General features: G+C 40.5%; 2 protein-coding genes across 5 annotated transcripts; both read right to left on the bottom strand.

The window, feature by feature from the left end:
* Positions 1-178: 178 nt before the first annotated feature.
* LOC129771869 (tryptophan--tRNA ligase, cytoplasmic) lies at positions 179-24,230 on the bottom strand. 2 transcript variants are annotated; one of them, XM_055775989.1, is made up of 4 exons: positions 24,124-24,230; positions 23,940-24,069; positions 23,562-23,790; positions 179-1,217 (listed from the first exon to the last, which is right to left on the bottom strand). In XM_055775989.1, the coding sequence occupies exons 2-4, from the start codon at positions 24,058-24,060 to the stop codon at positions 332-334; spliced, it is 1,236 nt and encodes a 411-aa protein (XP_055631964.1). In that variant the 5' UTR covers positions 24,061-24,069; positions 24,124-24,230; the 3' UTR covers positions 179-331. The 2 variants fall into 2 exon arrangements, with proteins under 2 accessions (XP_055631964.1, XP_055631970.1); XM_055775995.1 differs by lacking the exon at positions 24,124-24,230 and adding an exon at positions 23,859-23,880 and having other exon boundaries at positions 23,940-24,067.
* On the bottom strand, positions 1,224-15,492 carry LOC129771858 (uncharacterized). 3 transcript variants are annotated; one of them, XM_055775956.1, is made up of 2 exons: positions 2,903-15,492; positions 1,224-2,835 (listed from the first exon to the last, which is right to left on the bottom strand). In XM_055775956.1, the coding sequence occupies exon 1, from the start codon at positions 13,578-13,580 to the stop codon at positions 12,075-12,077; it is 1,506 nt and encodes a 501-aa protein (XP_055631931.1). In that variant the 5' UTR covers positions 13,581-15,492; the 3' UTR covers positions 1,224-2,835; positions 2,903-12,074. The 3 variants fall into 3 exon arrangements, with proteins under 3 accessions (XP_055631931.1, XP_055631942.1, XP_055631952.1); XM_055775967.1 differs by having other exon boundaries at positions 1,224-3,123; positions 3,182-15,492; XM_055775977.1 differs by having other exon boundaries at positions 1,224-3,157; positions 3,221-15,492.
* Positions 24,231-24,671: the final 441 nt, after the last annotated feature.

Raw genomic sequence — 24,671 nt, 5'->3', positions numbered from 1 at the left:
TTTTTTTTCGAAAACCCCAATTTCCTTTACTATCAGATTTTCTCTTCCCAACGATGCGACGATAGGCAGATTGAGCAAGAAAAATCAAGTAATTTTGTAAAAAAAAATTGCGTAAAAAAATATCCAGTGTAATATATTATAGTGGAAGGATTTTCAGAGCATTGAAATGAAACTCGTATTTAGCATTGTGTTTTATTCATTTCATTGTTGCATTTGTCAGCGCCATGGAAAGGGACAGGAAGTAACAAAAATTTAAACAAACATTGAAATAAATAAAAACGAGAGATACGGCGGAACCAGGAGCCAAGGAACGAAATTCAATCCGCTATCGTCATTTGCTTATTTTAATGATGAGATCATAATTAAGTTTTCTCGGTGTCATGAATTTTTCTAGGATTTCATCTGTCACTTCTTTTCTTTTGGCTTGGTGGTCGGAAACAATGGGCTGCAACGTATCTATTGCAATCTTTTTAATTTCTCCACTAAGCAGTTCACCCTTGGTGTATGCTACTCTAATGCGTTCGAGTTCATCGTCATCATACAAAAAGAAACGGAGTAGTTGGAAACTAACGTCCACATCAGTGTTGCCACCAAATTCACGATGTTCTTCCAATGTCTGCTTTCCTCCGGAAAATGCATGCTTATTAATTTTAGTTTTAATCTGTTTTGGTGTATCCGTCAGGAATATAGCCGAGTTAGCATCACTGGCAGACATTTTTGTTTTAGCTCCCTGTAAGGCTGGAAAAAAGCTGGAATGAATGAGTGCTGGTTTAGGAAAACCTAGCCTTGGTGACACATCGCGTGTCATACGGAAGTATGGATCCTGATCGATGGCGCAAGGAATCAAGACAGGAAGCTTGTCCTTTCCGAATATGAACGGAAACGTAGTAGAAAAAGCAGGTGCAGCTTGGGCAGCTGGGAAACCAATTTTTCCGATTATATCTGAATCACCGAAGCCGAAAATACCTTTAACTTGATTGAATGTTACACACTTTTGAATACGTATTATATTCTGGTAAAAAGCAGAACAGCGGCCCATGAAATCAAGATTGGAGAATATAAATGTTTTATCAATATCAAATCCCATCGCGATGATATCTTTAGCATTCTCGCGAGCCATTTTCATGGACTGTTCCACGGTTAGATTCTTCCATAGTGTTTTCTCGTCATCCGTCAACTGAATAACCAATGGTACATCAAACGTTTCCTGTAGCCACCTGCAAGCATATAGATTTTTTGGAATTACGATAATTGTAAATAAAACATATGGTTAACCTAATTCAATAATATAATACACATCTAATAATACAAGGTGAATAATGCGCGAAACAAATCTGGATAACAACCATCTTTTCTATTTAGATAGATCAATATTGTTTTCACCCGTGGCCGAGCGATTAGCGTTATACATTGTCAGGCTGAAGGTTTGACTACGATTCCCGTGCTGATCGGTGGATTTTTCATCAAAGAAACCTTTTCCCGGCTTGCGCTGTGGTTCACGCGTATTCTAGAGCTTGCCACTCAGAATAAATTCAAGGCGTGTTATATAGCATAGGAATGCTTAACTGAAAGCAGTTATAAAAATAACGAAAGTAAAACCACGTTGAGACGGCCGCTTCCTACGTAGTGATCCCCGATAATCGTTCGATTAATCGATTAATCGAATACTTCCTACAGAAACCGATTATTAATCGAACGAATCAAAAAAAAAACCTTCAAAAAAAACGTACGGCCGCTGCTGTTTTAAGTGGGCTACACATACACCGTCCTGTCACCGTAAAGTCAGCGTGAAGGAGTGATTTGTCAAATATTCTCTCATGGGAATCGTATGGGAGCATTCACATACACAATCACCGGCAACTTTGACGTCGGCAAAATAAGTCCAAGAGAATAGTTGACGGGACAGTGACGATGACGCTGTACGTGTAGCGCACTTCAAGCGCGATTCACATACAACATCCACGTCACGTTCACGTTCCGTCATGTCACGTTTTTCAATTTTTCTTCCATGCAATACCTAATGAAGCATTCACATACATTCACATGTATAGGAATGTTTGCATAAGAACTGCTTGGAAGCAGTCTTCAGAAAATTAAAGCTGCGGTTGAGTTCAATTTTCATCAGCGCGCGCTCAAAGAAAACTCGTATTCTTCTTGGTGCGAATAGCACAAAATTCATAAGCACGACAGCGCAAAATGTACCCGGCGCAAAACTCAGATACTAAACATTTCTTTTCACTTGTGTGATGCGCGTCTCATTCTATACACACACATACACATCAAATTCTAGTGCCCGCTTTGTCTTCGTTCGTTCTAAGCAAAGCATAAAAACAACAGCGCGCCCCCATTTGAACCGTATACGCTTGTGTGAAGAAAAATATCTCAACAGAGAGAGCAATCCAGTTTCAAGCGCGCAGTATAAAAATACGGCGCAATTTTCAGCGTAAAACTCAGCTTAACACTGGGCGCAAATCTCTGCGTAAGAACGGCGCTGACAACCAAACATTTCATCTGTGTTTCGGAGCGTGCTCATTTGCCAGAGCGCATGTGTGCACAAGGAGTGGGAACTCAACTGGGTACAAAAATCTTGTTGCACATCAGCACCGAGTTGAATTCTGAAGACTTCTTGGAAGAATAATTGACGCAACGTGACGGGACGGAACGTGAACGTGACGTGGATGTTGTATGTGAATCGCACTTTATCCTGAAAATAAATCATTATCTTTGACGCTTCCCTTAACTCGTAAACGAACTGAATACCGTCAACGCGAATTGAGCTTCCTTTACGAGGTTACGAGCAAGATGGTGGAGTTAACAGGTGGCTCGTAATTTACACTATTTAGAAAAGACGTATGAGAAATGGCAAGACGAAAAGTTTGGATTTGTTTATATTATTACTTACGTTGGTATGGTTACATTTGATTTCGTCGAAGGTATTTGAAGCAGTATAATAAATAAACAGTTGTCGTTGAAAATAGTAACCTAGTAACCTTTATGCATATGCTTCCGCCAGCTGGCTCGGCTAATGTGATTAAGCTTTGATCGTGGTACCGCCACTGGCGCATAATTTGCAGCTTTGTTTTTTGTGCTGGTTCATAACGACAATCAACCGTGCCGGCGAAACTGTAGTCAATGTTTAGTGTTGTTTGGATACCATCTATGTAAATAAGTTCAAACTTACGGGATACGTCCGAACGGCAATTCTGACATTACGTTTTACCTTCCACTTCACTTTCCTTGGTTACGAGGGTGCGTAATAGATAATAATTCTCGCGTAACTTTTGAAAAGGTCCTAAGTAACAAATGTAAACAAATCGAGTTAATGGATGCACACTATTATAACGAATTCGTTTTTAAAACTGAGTCAGTGCCAAACTGACTCTGTAATAAAAAAACGTTTTCAGTTTCACGAATGCGTTGGTTTGTTGGTGTACGTTATATAGTCTGATTTGTTTATATTTACGACGGCAAATGTACAGTGTCGACGTCTGGTGGTGATATTAGTGCTTGGGAGGTAAATTGTTCTCCATCAGATCAGAAGGGCCAAGTGCAGTGTAAACATATAAAAGTTTGAATGAAAATTTGTACTTCATATTGTTCGATTACCTAACACATGTAGTTCTGACACTCACTTAACCATTTGTCGATGCATTTCCTGTTTGTTCCACAAATAATTACTATTATAATATAAAATCATCATTAGACACAGTTTTCGTTCAATATGTTTCTGCGATATCGGAAAAATCCTCTTATTTAATCACATAAAATAAATATTCGATACGTTAAAGTAAATTTTCATTCATAATTTTGATTTTGAAATTTATTCCACCTGAATATCCATCATTATTTTCACCTCCCAATGAAAGCACACGTAGCTTAATGCCGTCTACTCGAATATACTCTTCAAAATCAGAATCCGAATTGGATTACGCTTCCAATAATACAAAAGCAAAAGCAGCAGGTTTTCCCTTTTCATAGTCTTTATTTTTAGATTTTCCAAAATAATATTCGGAACTTGACAGTTCAGTATAGTTGTATTGGTGAACCCGAGTGCCAACCCGTGAAACATCTCAGTGCGAAACTAACAGTTTTCGGGGCGAACTAGTGCGACACTGAGTGCGAAACTGAGTGAATAAAAAAACGTTTTGACAGCAGTTAGTGCGGCACTGGGGTTGAAACTGAACAAAAACGAATTCGCTATTAGTTATCAATCAATTAATGCATTGAGAAAACAATCGTTCAAGTATCTATCCTTTTCACCTTTTTATCGCCGGTGCTCCCTTGGCCGAGTGGTTAGCGTCATAACTAACATGCCGGGTGTTCGGGTTCGATTCCCGTTCTGGTCGGGGGAATTTTTCGTCAAAGAAATTTCCTCCGACTTGCACTGTGATCACGCGTATTCTAGAGCTTGCCACTCAGAATGCATTCAAGGCGTGTTATTTGGCATAGAAATCTCAACTAAGTACTAATAAAAATGACGCAAGTAATACTACGTTGAGACGGCGAAGTTCCTCTAGGAACGTTAGTGCCATTGAAGAAGAAGAAGACCTTTTTATCGCCGATTCAAAAAATGACCAATGTACAGATTCGAATTTTAAGCACTCGACTGTTACTTCGGACATCACTTTCCTCTGACGCTCGATACGTCCGAAGTAACAAAACAACCAATACAACACGAAATCGCACTTCGGTCATTTTGAGTTTTTGTTATTTTCGGGTGTAGATATCGTTCAATTCAACGAGTTATAACAATAATGATCTGCTTTTAGCACGAAGTGCAAGTATTTGGATCGTTGTTCAGTAGTTATTTTCAAATTCTCATCGTGCAACGTTATTTGTCGGTCAGTCAAAACGCCCAATGTAACATTTTTCGCTCGAAGGCTTCAATTTCAAACTAAAATCACATGACAACAGTTACGATTGATTTTTCAGAGTTATTATTGACTGCTAGTGGTAAAAGTAGTGATAAAGATTGATTTCTTTTGAAACAATTCGCGGAACAATATTACGATCTTCAACTCCTTTTTTCTCGAGTTGATGTGAATGATACATAGGACCTTTTCAAAAGTTACGCGAGAATTGTATTACAGGCGGAATGATCACTTTTTTTATTCCAGATGGCTTCTTAGCAAATGAGAAATATTAGTCTAACAAATAATTACTAACTAACTATTACTTTCGATTATTTGGGGCGATTAATCGTATCGAATAACAAATTGCTGAAAAGTATTCGATTAATCGATGAACGATTAATTTCAAAAATAGGGGATCACTATTCCTACGGCGGGTCGGCGTAGAACAAATTTCGAAAAAGAAAAACGAAAAAAAAAATTTGAGAAACTTAGAAGAAAGGGGTGTAAGTGATATGATCGATTTCTCTTTATCAGCTTTTCCTTTAGTTAATAACTCAACTGCAAATACATTCCAATTTGAGTTTGCTATAGAATTCGATAGATCATTCCTCATCGATCAATTGTAAGAGCCGGACGTCTATTGTTCGTGCTCTGTTAGCAATAAATCGAAGCTGTTTTTTTTTCCTTTTTCTAAAGTGGTTTTTAGTTGTTTTTTTTCTGCTTTCGTCGCAAGTGAAGTGCACCAAAAGCAACAGGAAGCGCCTCTCTGGCAAGCCCGGATCGGTGGCCTGTTCATTCGTTCCACTGAACGCCGTCAACAAAACAGATAAGTACAACAATAGATTTTGCCGTCGCGCTATAGTGTTTACCTTGTAGCGCGCGGCTTTGTATCGCTCTCTGAATAGGGGTGTTCAAGGTTGTTCGGACACTTAAAATTAATATTTTTTTTTGAAGAATTTTTTTTTTTGGAAAGTAATTTTAGTTTTAAAATATTTTTTTAGTTTACGTTAATTTTAAGTCTAAGTTAGTTTTAAGTTGAGTTTTTGCGCGCGCGTGTGTGTGTGTGCGTGTGTGTGAGAAAGTTTTTTTTTGTTTTTCATAGACGGTTGCGCACCGTTTGCGCAACCGTTATGGCGTCTGCTGATGCTATTGTTGCGCGGACGCGCTATTACCAACAGTCCTCAAAAGCACCATGGGTTGTTTTCTTTCGGCCCAAGGAGAAATCGTTGAGAACTCTTGACATTTCAAGAGATTTGCTGCGTAAGTATCCGGATGTCTTGATACGTAAAGAGAGACCGGACAAACTGCGTGTAGAAGCACCGACTTTTGATGTGGCGAACAAGATTGTTGACCACGAGATTTTCAACAGGAAGTACCACATTTACATCCCTTCTCGAGATGTGGAGATAGAAGGCGTAGTCTCCGATGCGAGTCTGAGTGTTGAAGAATTGAAAAAAGCATCGGGTTGTTTTAAAAACTCCCTAATTGGTGAGCTTGTGAAGATTCTGGATGTTAGGCAACTACATGCAGCATCTTTGGAAGACAACCAAAAAGTCTATAAGCCTTCACACTCGTTTCGGGTGACTTTCACTGGTTGTGTTCTCCCGAACTATGTGAAAGTAGATAGTGTTTTTTTTCCGGTGCGCTTGTTTGTACCGCGGGTCTATAATTGCAGCATCTGTAAAAATTTGGGACATTCTTCCAGCCATTGCGGCAACAAGTTCCGCTGCGGTAAATGTGGTGAAAAACACAGTGAGGATTCTTGTACACAAACAGTGGAAAAATGTATCCACTGTGGCGAGAATCCTCACGCACTACAGGAGTGCCCAAGGTACAAACAGCACTCCGATAAAGTGAAGCGTTCTATCACAGGACGCTCCAAGCGGACTTATGCTGAAATGCTCAAGGCCGCATCAGCCGCTCATGATGAAAACCAATTTTCGGTTTTGTCAACTCAAGAATTGGACTCTGATTCTGATGAGGATCACACTACGGCTGCACCAGAATTTTCGACAAAGGATGATTCTCAAAAAAGAAAACTCTCTTCACCAATGATGCACCGTAAGAAAGCTAAAATGATCCTCAGAAGATTGTCTAATTCCAAGGATAATGGTAAAAAAACTAATCCGAAGACTCCTTCTCAGCCAATTCCTGGTTGCAGTAAGGATTATACGCCGTTACCCAGAAGAGAGAGAAACAAAAACGCTGCCCCTCGATCTTCTCATAGAAAATTCGCGTCCAATCGAGGATTGATAGCTTTTTCGGACATTGTGGACTTTATATTAAACACCCTCAATATTCAAGACCCCCTTAGAAGCCTTATTTCTGCCTTGCTTCCATCTCTGAAGTCTTATCTTAAACAATTGACTGTTTCATGGCCCCTCCTTGCATCTTTCGATGGATAATTCACCTAACGTAGTAGGAGATATGATCAATGTGCTACAATGGAACTGTCGTAGTCTAGTGCCTAAACTAGACTCGTTCAAATTTTTACTTCAAAATTATGACTGTGATATATTCGCCCTTTCTGAAACATGGCTTTCTTCTGATACAGAACTCAACTTCCACGATTTTAACATTATTCGCCTGGATAGAAATGATTCTTATGGAGGAGTACTTTTGGGGATCAAAAAGTGCTACTCTTTCTATAAAATTCCTCTCCCAGCGCTATCAGACGTCGAAATTGTCGCGTGTCAAATAACGGCAAAGAATAAAGAACTTTGCATAGCTTCAGTATACGTTCCTCCAAATACTAACATTAGCCGTAGTCATCTTTGGAATCTAATCTCGATTCTCTCATCCCCAGTTCTAATTCTGGGTGATATGAACTCTCATGGTACTGGGTGGGGTGATCCTTATGATGACGCTAGAGCGGCTATTTTTTACGATTTATGTGACGATTTCAATTTGACTATCTTGAACACTGGTGAAGCGACACGAATTCCAAAACCTCCGGCTCGAGAAAGTCGACTCGACCTATCTTTTTGCTCAAGCTCGCTATCATTAGATTGTCAGTGGAAGGTCATCAATGATCCCCATGGTAGCGATCACTTGCCAATCAATATATCAATCAAGTGTAGCCCGCAATCCACTGAACCATCTCGAGTTCCATTTGATCTAACAAGGAACATCGACTGGCAAAAATTTGCAACGGCGGTAACAATTGGTGTCGAATCAATAGATATACTTCCACCATTGGAAGAATATCGATTTTTTGTAGATTTGATGTATAAAAGCTCATTGGAAGCACAAAAAAGAAAAGTTCCAAGTGCTCCGTTTAAAAGAAAACCAGCCACTCCTGGCTGGGACGACGAATGCACAAAATTGTATTTGAAAAAATCTGATGCTTTCAAAGCTTTTCGTAGACATGGAACATCCACACACTTCGAGGAATATTCAAAGCTTGAAATACAGCTGAAACAATTAATTAAAGCAAAAAAACGCGGTTACTGCCGCAATTTCATTGAAGGTCTTTCTCGTGAAACCTCAGTACGTACCTTGTGGAGGGTAGCTCGCAACATGCGTAACCGCTTATCTACTAACGAGAGTGAGGAATACTCCAACCGATGGATATTCGATTTCGCTAAAAAGGTCTGTCCAGACTCAGTTCCAGCCCAACATATTCTTCGAGAAACGTCTCTAAGCGGTGGACCTCTGGACAGACCATTCTCAATGCTGGAATTTTCTATGGCTCTTCTTTCATCGAACAACTCTTCACCCGGAAGCGATATGATTAAATTCGTTCTTCTAAAAAATCTTCCCGATATCGCGACTTATTCAATACCCTACTAGAAAACAATATTGTGCCACCCGAATGTAGACAGGTCAAAGTAATAGCAATTCAAAAACCTGGCAAACAAGCGTCTGACCATAACTCATACCGTCCGATTGCTATGCTCTCGTGCATTAGAAAATTGTTGGAAAAAATGATCCTTCGAAGACTCGATCAATGGATCGAGACGAATAATTTGCTATCAAGTACACAATTTGGGTTTCGTAAGAGCAAAGGAACAAACGATTGTCTAGCGTTGCTTTCTACGGATATTCAACTGGCCTTTGCGCACAAGGAGCAACTGGCTTCAGTATTCTTGGATATTAAGGGAGCTTTTGATTCGGTTTCCATAGAAATTCTGTCAGACAATCTGGACAGATGTGGACTTCCTGGAATTTTGAATAACTTCTTGTACAATTTGTTGTCAGAAAAGCGAATGAACTTTACCCTTGGACAACTGACAACTTCCAGAAATAGTTATATGGGTCTACCCCAAGGCTCATGTCTCAGCCCCCTTCTTTATAATTTTTATGTGAAAGATATTGACAGTTGTTTGGCAGAACAATGCACGCTAAGACAACTTGCAGATGATGGTGTGGTTTCCGTCAGAGGTCCCCATGCCGAAAACTTGCAAAGACCATTGCAAAATTCCCTAGGTAACTTGTCTTCCTGGGCAAGGAACTTAGGGATCGAATTCTCGCCGCAGAAAACAGAACTGGTAGTGTTTACTCGAAAGCGGTTCCCAGCCAAATTGCAACTCAAGCTTTTGGGCAGAAGCATTACCCAATCATTGACCTTCAAGTACCTTGGTGTCTGGTTTGATTCAAAATGCACTTGGAATACCCACATTACGTATTTGAAGCAAAAATGTCAAAAGAGGGTCAACTTTCTCCGTTCGATTTGCGGCACGTGGTGGGGAGCTCATCCGGGAGATCTCATAACGCTTTATAAAACAACTATTCTGGAGTATGGCTCTTTCTGCTTTCTCTCAGCACCTAAAAGTCACCTTCTAAAATTGGAACGAATTCAATATCATTGTCTGCGTATAGCCCTTGGCTGTATGCACTCAACGCATAACATGAGTCTCGAGGTTCTGGCAGGAGTAACTCCTCTACAGAACCGATTCTGGGAACTTTCTCTCAGAATACTGGTGAAATGCGGAGTCACGAACACACTTGTGATTGAAAACTTTGAAAAAATTCTTCTTCATCTAAATATACAATCTCGGTTTATGAGAATTTATTACCACTATATTTCGTCAGATATTTGTCTTCCATCGTTTACTCCAGATCGTGCTCACTTCACCATCAGCAGTTCCTCAATTGAATACGATCTGTCGATGAAACAAGCAATACTTGGGATTTCAGATCAGCTTCGACCAACTTTCATTCCCCGTATTTTTAACCGAAAGTACCAAAAAGTCAATTGCATGAAAAGATACTTCACTGATGGGTCTCGCCTCAATGGATCCACTGGCTTCGGTGTTTTCAATGAAAATTCGAGCGCCTTCCGTAAACTGCAGGAACCTTGTTCCGTTTATGTTGCTGAGCTGGCAGCAATCGACTTCGCATTGGGGATGATCTCCAACAAGCCTGCAGACCATTACTTCATTTTCTCGGATAGTCTCAGTTCGCTTGAGGCTCTCCAGTCGATGAAAACTAGTAGGCACCCATCTTATTTCCTCACAAAAGTGAGGCAGCAGATGAGTGCACTGATCGAAAGATCTTATAAGTTAACCTTTGTATGGGTCCCCTCTCATTGCTCAATTCCTGGCAATGAGAAAGCGGACACTCTCGCAAAGGTGGGTGCCCAGGAAGGCGAATTGTTTGATAGACAGATTTCATACGATGAATTTTTCCAATTACTGCGCCAGAGTTCCCTCTTGAGTTGGCAAACTGATTGGAACACTGGAAGTCTTGGGCGGTGGTTATATTCAATTATTCCAAATGTTTCTTCGAGAGCGTGGTTCAAAGGTCTGGACGTAAGTCGTGACTTCATTCGTGTAATGAGTAGACTTATGTCCAACCACTACTCGCTAGATGTGCATCTCCACAGAATAAATCTTGTTCAAAGCAACGTCTGTCGGTGTGGAAACGGTTACGATGACATCGATCACGCAGTTTGGCAATGTACGGATAATTACGCAGCCAGAGAGTACCTTTTGAATGCCCTTAGGGCCCAAAGAAGACAACCCTATGTTCCTGTTAGAGACGTGTTGGGAACTCGCGACATCTGCTATAAGCAGTTGATCTATATGTTTGTGAAACGGACTAGCATAAGAATTTAATGCTTTTGTGTGTTTTTTTTCTTTTTCGTTATTAGTTTGTTTGTCTTGTCCCCTCATCTCACCGTCGCCCACCCTCGACAGATAGTCGAACACCAGATGCTATCCCTGGTCTTTATGCACAATGCTACAGTGCGTGCGGAAACTCTCGGTTGAGACAACGATACCTCATATCCATATCCCTAACCTGATCCATCCCACAAAAATTGTTGCCCCTCTAACCTCGAGTAAACCGCGAGTAATCGGTCGAAACCTACTAAACATAGATTTAAGTTGAAATTCTGTAAAAACAAATCATGAATTAGTGGCTCCGCAAAGCTCATGCGATTGAGCCTTACAAATAAATGAATTGGAAAAAAAAAGAATTCGATAGATGAGGTCCACAATACAATGTGTTTTATCCACAATACAATGTGTTTGCAGCTAAGTTATGACCAGGGTTGCCACATATACAGTTAATTCAAGTAATTTTACAGATTTTTCGCCAAATTTAAGATACAGAATCTGTATAACTGTATAACAGATTTTTGGCAAAGATACAGAATTTACAGATTTTTTTTTAATTCAATTGGATGCAACTGTTAAGCTGACCTTCAATTCGATTTGTCGTGTCTTCTATGTTGAACTCGTGAAATAGATTTCAAAGCGATATGATTTTAGTGACCCGGTTATCAAAACTGTGATCTTGATAAACCCTCAAAATTTCGTCAAGGACGAATTTCATGCCAACTCGACTGACCGTTGGCAGCACCATCTCAGATAGCAGCGAAACGTTGTGGGTGTAAACACATGGGTCTTTCAAGCAACTTTGCATACTTTTTTTTTTATTTAATTCGTTTATTTTTACAGGCTCAGTTACTTAAGTTTAAAGGAGCCGAATTCTTAAATATAATTTTAAAACTATATATATAAACAATTTTCTTACATCTATGGTTAGTAAGGTGGAAAACCGATTACTCGCGGTGTACTCGAGTTTAGGAGGGTGATATATTTTTAGGAGAAGGATGGGATATAAGGAAATTGTAACAATGTTGATGAACACTCAATTTATAAATCTATTCGTATATCTATAGTGTATTTACATTTCAACTTATTCTACTATTTATAGCAAGGGGTCGAATTACCCGCAAAGGAAGGAAAGGAGGGTATAAGGATGTAGGGGCAATCACACACGAAGATCTATAGATTTAAGGAAAACATATATATGGGACATGTAATCAAGGTCTAACCGAGCCAACACATCTCTCACCGGCACATTGGGCTGTCTTCCTCGGGCCCGAAGGGAGTTTTTTAAATTCGATCTGGCGATCAGATACACCTCGCACGACCAAACAATGTGCTCGATATCGTGATAACCTTGGCCACAAACGCAGAGATTGCTGCTGGCAAGATTGAAACGGAAGAGTAGTGCATCTAACGAACAGTGATTGGACATGAGTCGGGAGAAGGTGCGAATAAAGTCCCGACTCAAGTCCAGACTTTTGAACCACGGTTTGAGGCTAACCTTAGGGATAATCGAGTGAAACCACCGGCCCAATTCGTCTTCATTCCACTTGCGTTGCCAGTTAGCGATGGTATTTTTGCGGACTAAAGAATAAAATTCATTGAAGGCGATTTGACGCTGATAAATATCGCCTTCAATTGCACCTACCTTTGCTAATGAGTCAGCTCTCTCATTACCCGGAATGGAGCAATGTGAAGGGACCCAGATAAAGGTAATGACATAACAGCGTCTGGATAAAGCACTCAAAATTTCTCGTATTCTCTCAAGGAAGTACGGCGAGTGCTTTTCCGGCCTCACTGAACGGATAGCTTCGACAGAGCTAAGACTATCCGTTACAATGTAATAGTGTTCAACAGGTCGTGAGGCGACGCTGTCCAGCGCCCAATGAATTGCTGCCAATTCAGCAATATACACTGAGCAAGGGTTCTGAAGACTGTGTGAGGTGCTAAAAAATTCCTTGAACACTCCGAATCCTGTGGACTCGTTTATAGTGGACCCATCAGTAAAGTACATATTATCACAATTGATACCCCCATACTTTTCATCGAAGATCGTTGGAGCGATCCTCGATCGTTGGTAATCTGAATACCCATGGATATCTTGCTTCATGGACAGATCAAAATGCACAGAGGAATTGATGTAGTCAGGGAAACAAACACGGTTGGGAATATACGAAGAAGGATCAACCTGCATGGAGATGAATTCATGATATGAACTCATGAATCCGGAGTGAAAATTTAGCTCGATCAGCTGCTCAAAATTTCCGATCACCAATGGGTTCATGACCTTACACCGGATGAAGAACCGAAGAGATAATAAATTGAAGCGATCTTTTAGTGGGAGTAGGCCTGCCAAAACCTCGAGACTCATGGTATGCGTTGAGGGCATACATCCCAACGCGATACGGAGACAAAGATACTGAATTCGCTCGAGTTTAATGAGGTGTGTTTTGGCAGCTGATTGAAAACAGAAACTGCCATACTCCATCACTGAGAGAATAGTTGTTCGATACAACATTATAAGATCTTGTGGGTGGGCTCCCCACCAGGTGCCGGTAATTGTACGGAGAAAGTTTATTCTTTGTTGGCATTTTTTACTCAGATACCTAATATGGGCCCCCCAAGTACATTTAGAGTCGAACCAGACCCCAAGATACTTGAATGACATAGCATGAGTGATCGGTTTACCCAAAAGTTGAAGCTTTGCTTCCTAGAAAAAACCACCATCTCTGTTTTCTCCGTGGAGAATTCGATCCCTAGCCCAATGGCCCAGGTTGAAAAATTGTTCAAACTATCTTGTAAGGGTCCTTGCAGGTCGGATTCGTTTGGTCCTACGACAGACACCACTCCATCATCTGCAAGTTGTCTTAGGCTGCAATTTTGTGTAAGGCAATTGTCGATGTCGCTTACATAGAAGTTGTACAAAAGGGGGCTTAAACATGAGCCCTGGGGGAGGCCCATGTAAGAGACCCGACTTACTGCCGAATCTCCGTGAGAAAAGTTCAAATGTTTCTCACAAAGCAAGTTATATAACATATTATTCAATAGAGGCGGCAGACCCCGAGAGTGTAATTTGTCCGACAAAACCTCTATTGAAACAGAATCGAAGGTCCCCTTTATGTCCAAGAATACTGAAGCCATTTGTTTTTTTTTTTCGGCATTTGAATTTCTGAAGAAAGCAACGCAAGACAATCATTCGTCCCCTTGCCCCTGCGGAACCCATATTGTGTATCTGAGAGTAGGCCATTCGTTTCAACCCATCGATCAAGGCGAAACAAGATCATTTTCTCCAACAATTTCCGTATACAAGACAGCATTGCTATTGGACGGTACGAATTGAATTCGGACGCGGGTTTTCCGGGTTTTTGAATAGCTATAACTCGTACTTGTCTCCAATCATCTGGAACAATATTATTCTCCAGAAACCGATTGAATAAATTCAACAAGCGATGTTTCGCCACATCAGGGAGGTTTTTCAGCAAGTTGAACTTAATTCTATCCGATCCCGGAGCAGAATTGTTACATGAGAGCAGAGCAAGAGAGAATTCTACCATCGAAAACTCGGAATCAAGATCGCACCTACCTTGTGGTATATCTCGAACAATGTTTTGCACAGGAGCGGAATCAGGACAAACCTTCCGTGCAAAATTAAAAATCCATCGATGTGAATATTCTTCGCTTTCATTCGTTGAAGAGCGATTTCTTATGTTTCCATAATTTTTTCATTGACGTTTCTCGTGACAAACCTCCCACGAAATTTCGCCAATAAGCACGTTTTTTCCCTTTGATTAAGTTTTTAAATTGATCTTCAAGGGCTAAATACGTTTGAAAATTTTCAGGGGTTCCACGTTTCCGAAAAGCTTTAAATGCATTCGATTTTTCTACATAAAGCTTGGATCATTGGCTATCCCACCATAGATTGGGAGGCCTTCGGGAAATGGTAAAACCTGGGATGGGTTTCGTTTGAGCGCGAACCGCGCTGTCATAGATCAAACGAGAAAGGAAGTTATACTCCTCCAATGGAGGTAAACCATCTCTGGAATTGATGGCTAGAGCAATCGCGTCCGCATATTTTTTCCAGTCAATGTGTCTTGTGAGGTCATATGCCATGTTTATAGATTCAGAAGAATTCGACCCAATGGTGATGGAAATTTTGATTGGCAAGTGATCACTACCGTTGGGGTTCTGGATTACATTCCACTTGCAATCTAACGATAGTGAATTCGAGCAAAGCGAGAGGTCAAGAGCACTTGGGTTAGCAGGAGGTTTAGGTACACGTGTTGTTTCCCCAGTGTTCAAAACGGTCATATTAAAGCTGTTACAAAGGTCATATATCAACAATGAACGATTGTCGTCGTACTGTTCCCCCCAGGCAGTTCCGTGAGAGTTGAAGTCTCCCAAGATCAATCGTGGCTCAGGAAGGAGTGAGCACATGTCATCAAGTTGTTTGCGGCTAACCGCAGCTCTCGGAGGCCAATACAAGCTGACAATACAGAGGTCTTTGCCTCTGATGTTTGCATGACAAGCAACAGCTTCGATCCCTCCAATAGGTGGAAGGTCAATTCTAAAAAATGAGTGGCACTTATTGATCCCCAAAAGCACCCCTCCGTATCTATCATCACGGTCCAAGCGTATAATATTAAAATCGTGGAAAGAGATATCATCTCGCGAAGAAAGCCAAGTTTCGGACAGAGCAAAAACATCACAATTGTAGTTATGAATTAAAATTTTGAATGTATCCAATTTAGGGATAAGACTACGACAATTCCACTGTAAAACAGTGATATCTCCGACCTCTCTATTTGAATTAGACATCAAGAGAGATAATCATTGCAAGGAGGGGCCATGTTTGCATCAATTGTTGCAAAATTGTATTTAATACTGGAAGCATTGAGATGACAAGGGTTCTGATGGAGTCGGAAACATTAAAACACTTGAAGATTTGGTCCAAAAGGTCAGACAACTTTATAAATCCCGATTGGGAAGTTGAACTGGACGGAATAACAGGGATAGTTGGGGTTTTTGATGTCCCCTCGAGTGCTGGGCCATTCGAAGGTGAATTATTCCCACGGAAACCAGGAGGAACCTGATTTTGCTTGTCCGCTGCACTCGATTTTTTAGGCATGCTAACAGGGGGTATCACCGGAGGGGCTTGTCCTTGAACTTTGGGAGTGGTCACATTTTTGCGCCGGGGATTCCCTTGGAAAATGAACGGTGTGCCCCCGTTAGCTGTGTCCGCTTCTGTTTCGTCAACGGGCAACGTGGCGAAGACATTTTGTGTGTTGATTGGTTGTTGTTGTTGGGCCAGTGGAGAAGCTCCCTTTAAAATATCCGCAAAAGTGCGTTTCGAGCGTTCCTTCAAAGAGCGCTTCTGTTTCTCCCAGCGACTCTTGTAATTTTCACAAACTGAGAGCTCGTGTGGGGATCCCCCGCAATATGGACATTTATGCTCAGTCGCACTGCAGAATTTCCCCTCATGTTGCTCTCCGCAAGTGGCACAGCGCTCCTTGTTGGCACAATAATCCGAAGTGTGACCAACTGACTTGCATTTGTTGCAAGTCATGGGCTTTGGCACGAAGAGTCGCACAGGTAGTCTCAATTTGTCCACCATAACGTAGTCAGGGAGGGCGGCACCAGCAAAGGTGACTCGAAACGAGTCGGACGGCGTAAATTTAGTTTGATCCCCATCATGGGAAAGTTTCCCGAGTTGGCGACAGTCCAAGATTTTCACTTCCATTGAGGGGAGCTTCTTGAACTTGCCTTTTCCTTCTGCTTTTATTTGTTCGCTCGTCAGACCCGTTTCAGTTATCACCCCCTCAATTTCTACGTTGTGGGAGGGTATAAATGTTCGATATTCGAGAGTGAAATGTTGATGAGCAACAATCTCGTTTGCGTGTTTCCGTTCATTCACGACAACTCGCAATTTGTTCGGTCTAACCCTGCGAATTTCAGATACAGAAGTGTATCTGGCCAGATCTTTCATGATCTGAATCACGTTAAGGTTTTTTCCTTTCGGTTTTGGCCGGAGGAAAAAAACCCAAGGGCCAGTTCCAGGTGCATCTTCTGGATAAACTCTGACACGTGGAGCGGAGACAACAGAGGGGGAAGACGAGGACGAGGACGAGGACGAGGATGAGGATGAGGACGAGGACGAGGATTGGGTTGGATCGGAAGCATCAGAAGGGGGAAGCGAAATCGATGATGGGAGAGGGGGAGTGGAAGTAACAGTGGGTTGAGAAGGGAGGCTTGCAATTTTCTTAGAGGGGGGCTTGGTAGGATGAGCGGATTCGTCCCCAGAAGAATTATCTTCCTTATGAGGGACTCGTTTATGTTTTTTCCCAGATCTTGTATGAGATTCATTATCGGAGATCTCCATCTCTGGAGATCCTCCACTATTCTCCATTTTACAAAAATTTCTGTCTTATTTCTAAATTATTATTGATTTTAACAATAATCTTAAAAAAAAAATAGCAAAAAAAAAATTATGATAATAATATCAAACAATGAACAAATGAATTGAATAATAATATTAATAATAAATATGTGTACCTTAATATATAAGTTGTTCCAATAATGCGCTCTACTGCCCTAATCAGGGAGAGACAGAGGCTACGCGCTACGGAGACAACACAATAGCGCAAGAATAGCTTACGCAGCCACGTGATGATGAATCCCGTTTGCGACAGTCACGCGATGGCGATCCCGTTATGCCGAATCAGTTCAACAGCCGCAATCCGGCTCGCTGCAAGAGCGCTGCTTCCTTTGTTCCTTCGTTCCACTTCACAAAAGGTCAGGTCGAAAGCGGACAGCAATGACCTTCACTCGTACACGATTCACTCGTACCAATAGCACAATAGCAAAAGTGGCAACGCACAATACCGACACTGAACTTTACTCGTCAAGAGTTGGATAGCGAATGAACTTTGCATACTTGATATATTCAAAAAAGAATTAGACTATTTTTTAAAAGGACCCAAAACGTTTTCTTGATTTTTTTGCAAAAAAAAAACTCGAAAACTATAACACCTACAAAATTCCAGTTAAAGGATGAAATGGAGGAAATTATTTAAATTTTCATAAAAAATACCTATTTTTCGCCAATTTCCTCAATTCGTCGGAGCAGGTAATAGACAAAGCTTGGATAACGAATTCAGGCTACTCAAGACAAATCTTAAGGGGCGAAAATTAAGTGACATAATTTGGTCCCAGCTTTAGGATGTCAAAAGGCCTAATGAGAAATTCTTGTATCCATTACTAAGGTCGTTTGTGAGACACTTTTTGATGACATTCATCAGCGTGTGTCGAGGGAATATTTTCGCTTTACGATGACAACAAAACAATGTCCGGAAATCGGATGGCACCCGCAGGTCTAGACTCTATTTTGAAAGTGAAGAACTATGTATGGGATCAAGGAGAAGTAGAGATGTGCCATCCGCTCATGAGCTGTTCATTCGAATCGCTTCATCATAGTGAGCGGATTCGGATCGGCTCGCAATCATAAAAACGCAGCTCATCAGCTCATTACGGAGCTGGAGCTGATGAGCTGATGAGCTGCTGAGCTGATGAGCTGTTGAGCTGATGAGCTATTGAGCTGATGAGCTGCTGAGCTGATGAGCTGTTGAGCTGTTGAGCGGTTGAGCTGATGAGCTGTTGAGCTGTTGAGCTGTTGAGCTGCTGAGCTGATGAGCTGTTGAGGTGCATAGCTGTGGAGCGCAAAAGCTGCAGAGAGTGTGAATTGCGAGACGCGAAAGGATTTTTCGTCTCCCGCGCTTCATGGCATGACGTCAGTTTGTTTTCGTGTATCCCTTCGTACTTTAGCTTTAGCAGAGATGCCAGATAGGAAAAAAGGTTTTTGTTTTGAAGATATTCAATCGTTCGTTACTTCATTAAATTTTTCTTATATGACCAAACAAAATAATACACATTATTATATGTTTGTAAATAAATTTAATATATTGTTATTTAAACATTACTGTGGAAACACATACATTTATTTCCGCGTGCTGAATCAAAACAATTCAGAAAACCACCCGGCATAAATGTTGATGATTGATACTGGTCCTTTTGTTACCTTTGTGATCGCGAATAATTATTTCTCGTTGCACCTATTAGTGGATTTATTTTTGACGTAGGACTACGTCTAACCGGAAGATATAGGGGGTGAAATGGAAATCTAGGCACTGAACAAGTAGGAAAAAATGCAAGATTTGGAACGCTTATAACTCGAGCATTTCTCAATAGATCGCGAAGGTTTTTGCATCAATTGATAGGAAATATATCTACGCATCTATCATAACGAATAACATTTCATTTTTCTTGAGATAAATAATTGAATAATTGTTAAATATCAAGCATTGTCCAAATGCCCTATGTGCCCATTTTTGCTTGGTCCATTTTGTGCTCCTCAAATCGTACCGACCAAAACGGGCAACCAGAGCAGCAGCGAAATAGAATGAAGCTCGATTGGAAAGGAAAAAGAAAAAAAATGAACGAAACATTGGTCGCAGTATCACACATGCGTAATTCTCGAGCCAGCCAGCCAGCTTCAAAATCCCCGCTCCGCTGCAGTAACGATCATTCTTTGTGTGGACACCGACTGGACAACATCGTTGCTGGACGAGCTGGACGGCGAGGGATCGAAACATACACGCGCAGAACTCTTTCCGTTAGGATGCCATTCAGCATCGAGAAAGTTCCGGAAAGATCTAATCGTTACTGAAAATAATCTGCCAGTTCCTTTGGGAATTTTCAAAATATATTCATGTGAAAGAATTTAATTGAATGTTTTCTATCCATGTAACACTGTGACCAAATATGTTTCAATCAAGTGCTATTAACAGGTGGTTATCGAGTTGGCATTAACCACTGGTGGGCTTCCAGTATCGAGGAAAATGTGGAAATAACTAATCGTTACTGAAAATAATCTGCCAGTTCCTCTGGGAATTTTCAAAATATATTCATGTGAAAGAGTTTAATTGAATGTTTTCTATCCATGTAACACTGTGACCAAATATGTTTCAATCAAGTGCTATTAACAGGTGGTTATCGAGTTGGCATTAACCACTGGTGGGCTTCCAGTATCGAGGAAAATGTGGAAATATCTAATCGTTACTGAAAATAATCTGCCAGTTCCTTTGGGAATTTTCAAAATATATTCATGTGAAAGAGTTTAATTGAATGTTTTCTATCCATGTAACACTGTGACCAAATACATTTGGTTTTGTGATTTTTCAATCAATCGCAATCAACAGGATAGCTTCTGAAGATTATTCTTCACCATCAGTAGGATATTTCCGTATCCAATATTGGATGCATAAAACCTTGTGCCTCCAACGTAGCGCTCTCGTTTTCGAAGTTCTCCAAATATTCATTCAGAATGAATTCAGGTTCAACTTCATACAAATGATCTCTAAATCAACGATAGTCCTACGTCACCCTTGCGGTTATACCATAGATATAACCCACTTCCTGTTATATCCTCGGATGCAAAAAAAAAATCTCGATGGTTTTTTTTTTCAAAAAACGTTGTCTCGGCCAATATTCCTGGAGGCATTCTATTTGGCTACTGCTGGTTTTTCTGTTGTTTAAGTTCAACATATCCTAAGCATCTTTTATGTTGGATTTCAGCATTCAGTATTTGTTGTATATTGACGTAGGACTACGTCTAACCGGAAGATATAGGGGGTGAAATGGAAATCTAGGCACTGAAAAAGTAGGAAAAAATGCAAGATTTGGAACGCTTATAACTCGAGCATTTCTCAATAGATCGCAAAGGTTTTTGCATCAATTGATAGGAAATATATCTACGCATCTATCATAACGAATAACATTTCATTTTTCTTGAGATAAATAATTGAATAATTGTCAAATATCAAGCATTGTCAAAATGCACTATGTGCCCATTTTTGATTGGTCCATTTTGTGCTCCTCATATCGTACCGACCAAAACGGGCAACCAGAGCAGCAGCGAAATAGAATGAAGCACGATTGGAAAGGAAAAAGAAAAAATGAACGAAACATTTGTCGCAGTCTCACACATGCGTAATTCTCGAGCCAGCCAGTCAGCTTAAAAATCCCCGCTCCGCTGCCGTAACGATCATTCTTTGTGTGGACACCGACTGGACAACATCGTTGCTAGACGAGCTGGACGGCGAGGGATCGAGTGCCTTTCTCAAGGCAAGAGGGCGGAGGTGGTAGCGCTGGGGTAGAGTAGAGTAGAGTTTTCAAAGGGCCTTTCTCAAGGCTAGAGACGAATGAACTGCAAAAGTTTAAAGTCTCTATAATACAATACCTTCCTTCCTTCCGTAACGATCATTCTCATTCAAACCGTACACCACATCGGTTCGCATCACAACACATCAACAAACCAACCCAAGCAGCCATGTCTGGACATGGTAAAGGAGGAAAAGTGAAGGGAAAGGCAAAATCCCGCTCGAACCGTGTTGATCTGGAGTTCCCCGCAAGGGTAGCTAGGCCGAGCGCGTTAGTACCAGTGCACCAGTCCACCTAGCCGGCGTTATATAGTTTCGGCCGCCGAAGTGATCGAGTTAGCTGGCAAAGCTGCTCGCGACGATAAGAAAACCCGCATTCGGAACAGAACACATTCGGTTCGGTGGACATCAAGACAACAGGCAGTTGCAGCGAGTGGCGAGTGGCAAACGCAATCGCAGAACGGCATCAGGTAGCAGAAGAAAAAAGTTTGTTCTTTATACAAACTGCTTTGGTGGCAAATCCAGAACAAGGCGGCATCGAGGGCGTTCGAAATGGTTTTTTTCAAAACCACGAGTACTAAGTTTTCTAAATTGGAACCATTCCATAAAACAAGGCGCTTTTCAGGGCCATTAAACCTTCCAAAAAAGAGTTTAGGAAATACAGTTCAATGCTTTCTAAAACATTATCCAAAATAATAATAAAACACAAATTGATTTTTTCATAATTTGTTTGCCAGGATATGTTGAGTATGTGAATTTGGCAGTTGTTCTGAGCTTATTAATTTTCACCAATTCTTAAATTGCGCTAGAGTATAAAACACGCGGACCCCAAAAAAATATCTTATTTTCTTTCAAACCGTAAACCCGTGTGGTTGTACGGCATCGGCATCGTGGACGTAACAAAGGAGGACAAGTTAAGGGAAAGGCAAAGTCTCACTCGAACCGTGCAGATCTCCAGTTCCCTGTTGGCCGCATTCACTGATTGCTCCGCAAGGGTAACTAAGCCGAACGGATTGGTGCCGGAGCACCAGTATACCTAACAGCGATTATAGAGTTTCGGCCGTCGGAGTGCTCGAGTTGGCTTGCAAAGCTGCTCACGACAATCAGAAAACACGCATCAAGAACAGAGCAGCTTCGGTTCGGCAAGGCAACAACTAGTTTCAGTGAGTGGCAAAGTCGCATTAAATGTAATTTACTGAACAATATGTCACAAGCTGGATGGGAAGAAATTTTCCAACTGTGAAAGCTGTGGCGAGTGGCAAACGCAATAGCTAAACAGGAAGGTTTAACCGAACAAGATGGGAATATCGAGTGATAACAAAAACACAACACCAAAGGTTCTTTTGAGAACCATCAACATATTCATAAAGAGTAAACAGTAAACTAATCCATTTTTCAAGTAGATAGGTAGGTATTCACGTAGGAGAAGAAAATAAAACAATATATTTAAAATATATATTTAACAAAAGCTGTCCCCTTTGTACGTCACACCGGTTATGTCCCCGACATTACCCACCCGTCTTTTATATTATTAGAATTCATATCAGTTTTAGTTTTTGTACAATTACGAATTAAATTCGTTTAGTTTTTGCTTTCCGTCTATTAAAAAAATGCACACTATGCAATGTCCCATGGTGATTACGTTTCATATGCAATTGTGTGGACAACTGCAAAATTCAACTGAGCTGAAGAGCTGTTCCAAATGATCAGCTCACTTGTATGAGCTGAACGGCTCTGAGCCGCTCACCATGATGAGCTGATTTGCCCATCTCTAAGGAGAAGGGTCAAGCATAAAACTGACGGAGAATTTGAAGGCAAAGTTCGACCAAACTATGTATAAACATGATGCAATTCAATTGTATCGATACGACTTTAACAACAAAAATAAAAATAAACCGTTTTCATTTTTTCCGCTTAATTTTTCGATACAGATTTGTTTTGTTAAAAATACAGATATACAGATTTTTTTCAGAAAAATTTACAGGATTGAATGTGGCAACCTTGGTTATAACCGAAAAAGAGAAATCGATTATGTCATTTTAATCCCCTCATTTATAATAGCAATAACATTGTTAGGCATTTATACCAATGAGGTTTGTTTCCGCGTCTCAATATTTGTAGCCTATTTGTGACATTACACGTTTTCTGTGCGATTGTTTTTGTTGCAGTTATTTTCCGAGGCGATTTTATCTTCGGTCACGGAGGAAAACATCATGGCTATAAATGCTAAAAATTATTTGAAAAACCAATGTTTTAAAAAGGTAAAATAGTTTGTCTCGTAACATTTCTTAGAATACACAACTATGGCAAAATGACGAATTATTATTTTCAATTAAAGATTATTTTCTTGTAAACAAAAAATCAGGAATCAGAGAATAGTTTGAACATAAATGAAAAATTCAAATAAAAAAGGATTCCTGACAGATATTTTTACTTACTTGGTAACTATAAATGGTATAAGGTGTCCCAGGTGCATAGAGTCAGATGAAGGTCCTCGACCTGTATACAAGTAAAACTTCTTGCCGGATTCGACCGCTTTCAGCAGCGTGTGCAAATCACGATGTGAAAAGAAAATTTTTCTTCTAATAAGAGCATGGACTGGCCTTCCAGCAACTTTCTCTAAGCGCTCTATCAGTTCATCATCGATGTGCGAGCAACCGAAACGTTCTGTTGAATAAATTGACTATGTTATAATCTACCATTTAAACATACGCGAAATACGTGCAAAAACATACTTGCTAGTGTACTCATCAAAACCTATGAAGCACATTGTTCAGCTTGAAAATATAAGAATATCAACTCATAAATGTAATTACCAATTAATTTCTCATAATTAACTCCATTATCCGATGTACTTGAAACAATCCATGGATCTACAATATCGTCACATTCGGCAGAAGCTTCTTTGAAGTTTTTTGATTCCGAAATATCAACCATTCTAGAAAACTATTAATGAACTTATACAAAACATCTATTTCAGCTCAAAACTCCACCTGGCACCTTTTCTAGAGAGAAATTTTCAAATCAAACGTCAAAATGTACACTCTTATCAGGGGATAGTAACTTCAAGCAAAAAAGTGGGACCGATTCGAGATTGCTTTTATGTAAACAGTGAACTTTTTTTACACTCTAAAAATCAGACAGACTTGCACTGACAACTGAATGATATTGTCAATTTGTGCGAGGTGCCTCAAAACAGCTGGGAATAAATATTGTTTATATACAGTAAGTTACATTTAATGCGACGTTTATATTATTGGACAGACCTGTAATGTGACACGTTTAATTGGACATTTTTGTAAACATCGAGTTCGGGGCCCAAATTATGGCGCCACATTAAAGTTGCCACCAGACGTAGACACTGTACCACTCACATCGCCAATATTCAATTACAGACCAAAATCGCCTCCAAAGCGACACTGATTGGTGCCTCGGCTTGTCGTATTAAATTTAAATTACTGTATTATATTGTTATTTATGTTCGCATCATAGGCAACGCACACATTTATTTTCCACTTGCAACAGTTCTCACGATGATTGGATGGATG

This window comes from Toxorhynchites rutilus, chromosome 1 (genome assembly GCF_029784135.1).
Source record: "Toxorhynchites rutilus septentrionalis strain SRP chromosome 1, ASM2978413v1, whole genome shotgun sequence".
Lineage (NCBI taxonomy): Eukaryota > Metazoa > Arthropoda > Insecta > Diptera > Culicidae > Toxorhynchites > Toxorhynchites rutilus.
Note: the sequence above shows the minus strand (reverse complement) of the source record. Positions and strands in the feature narration are given on the sequence as shown.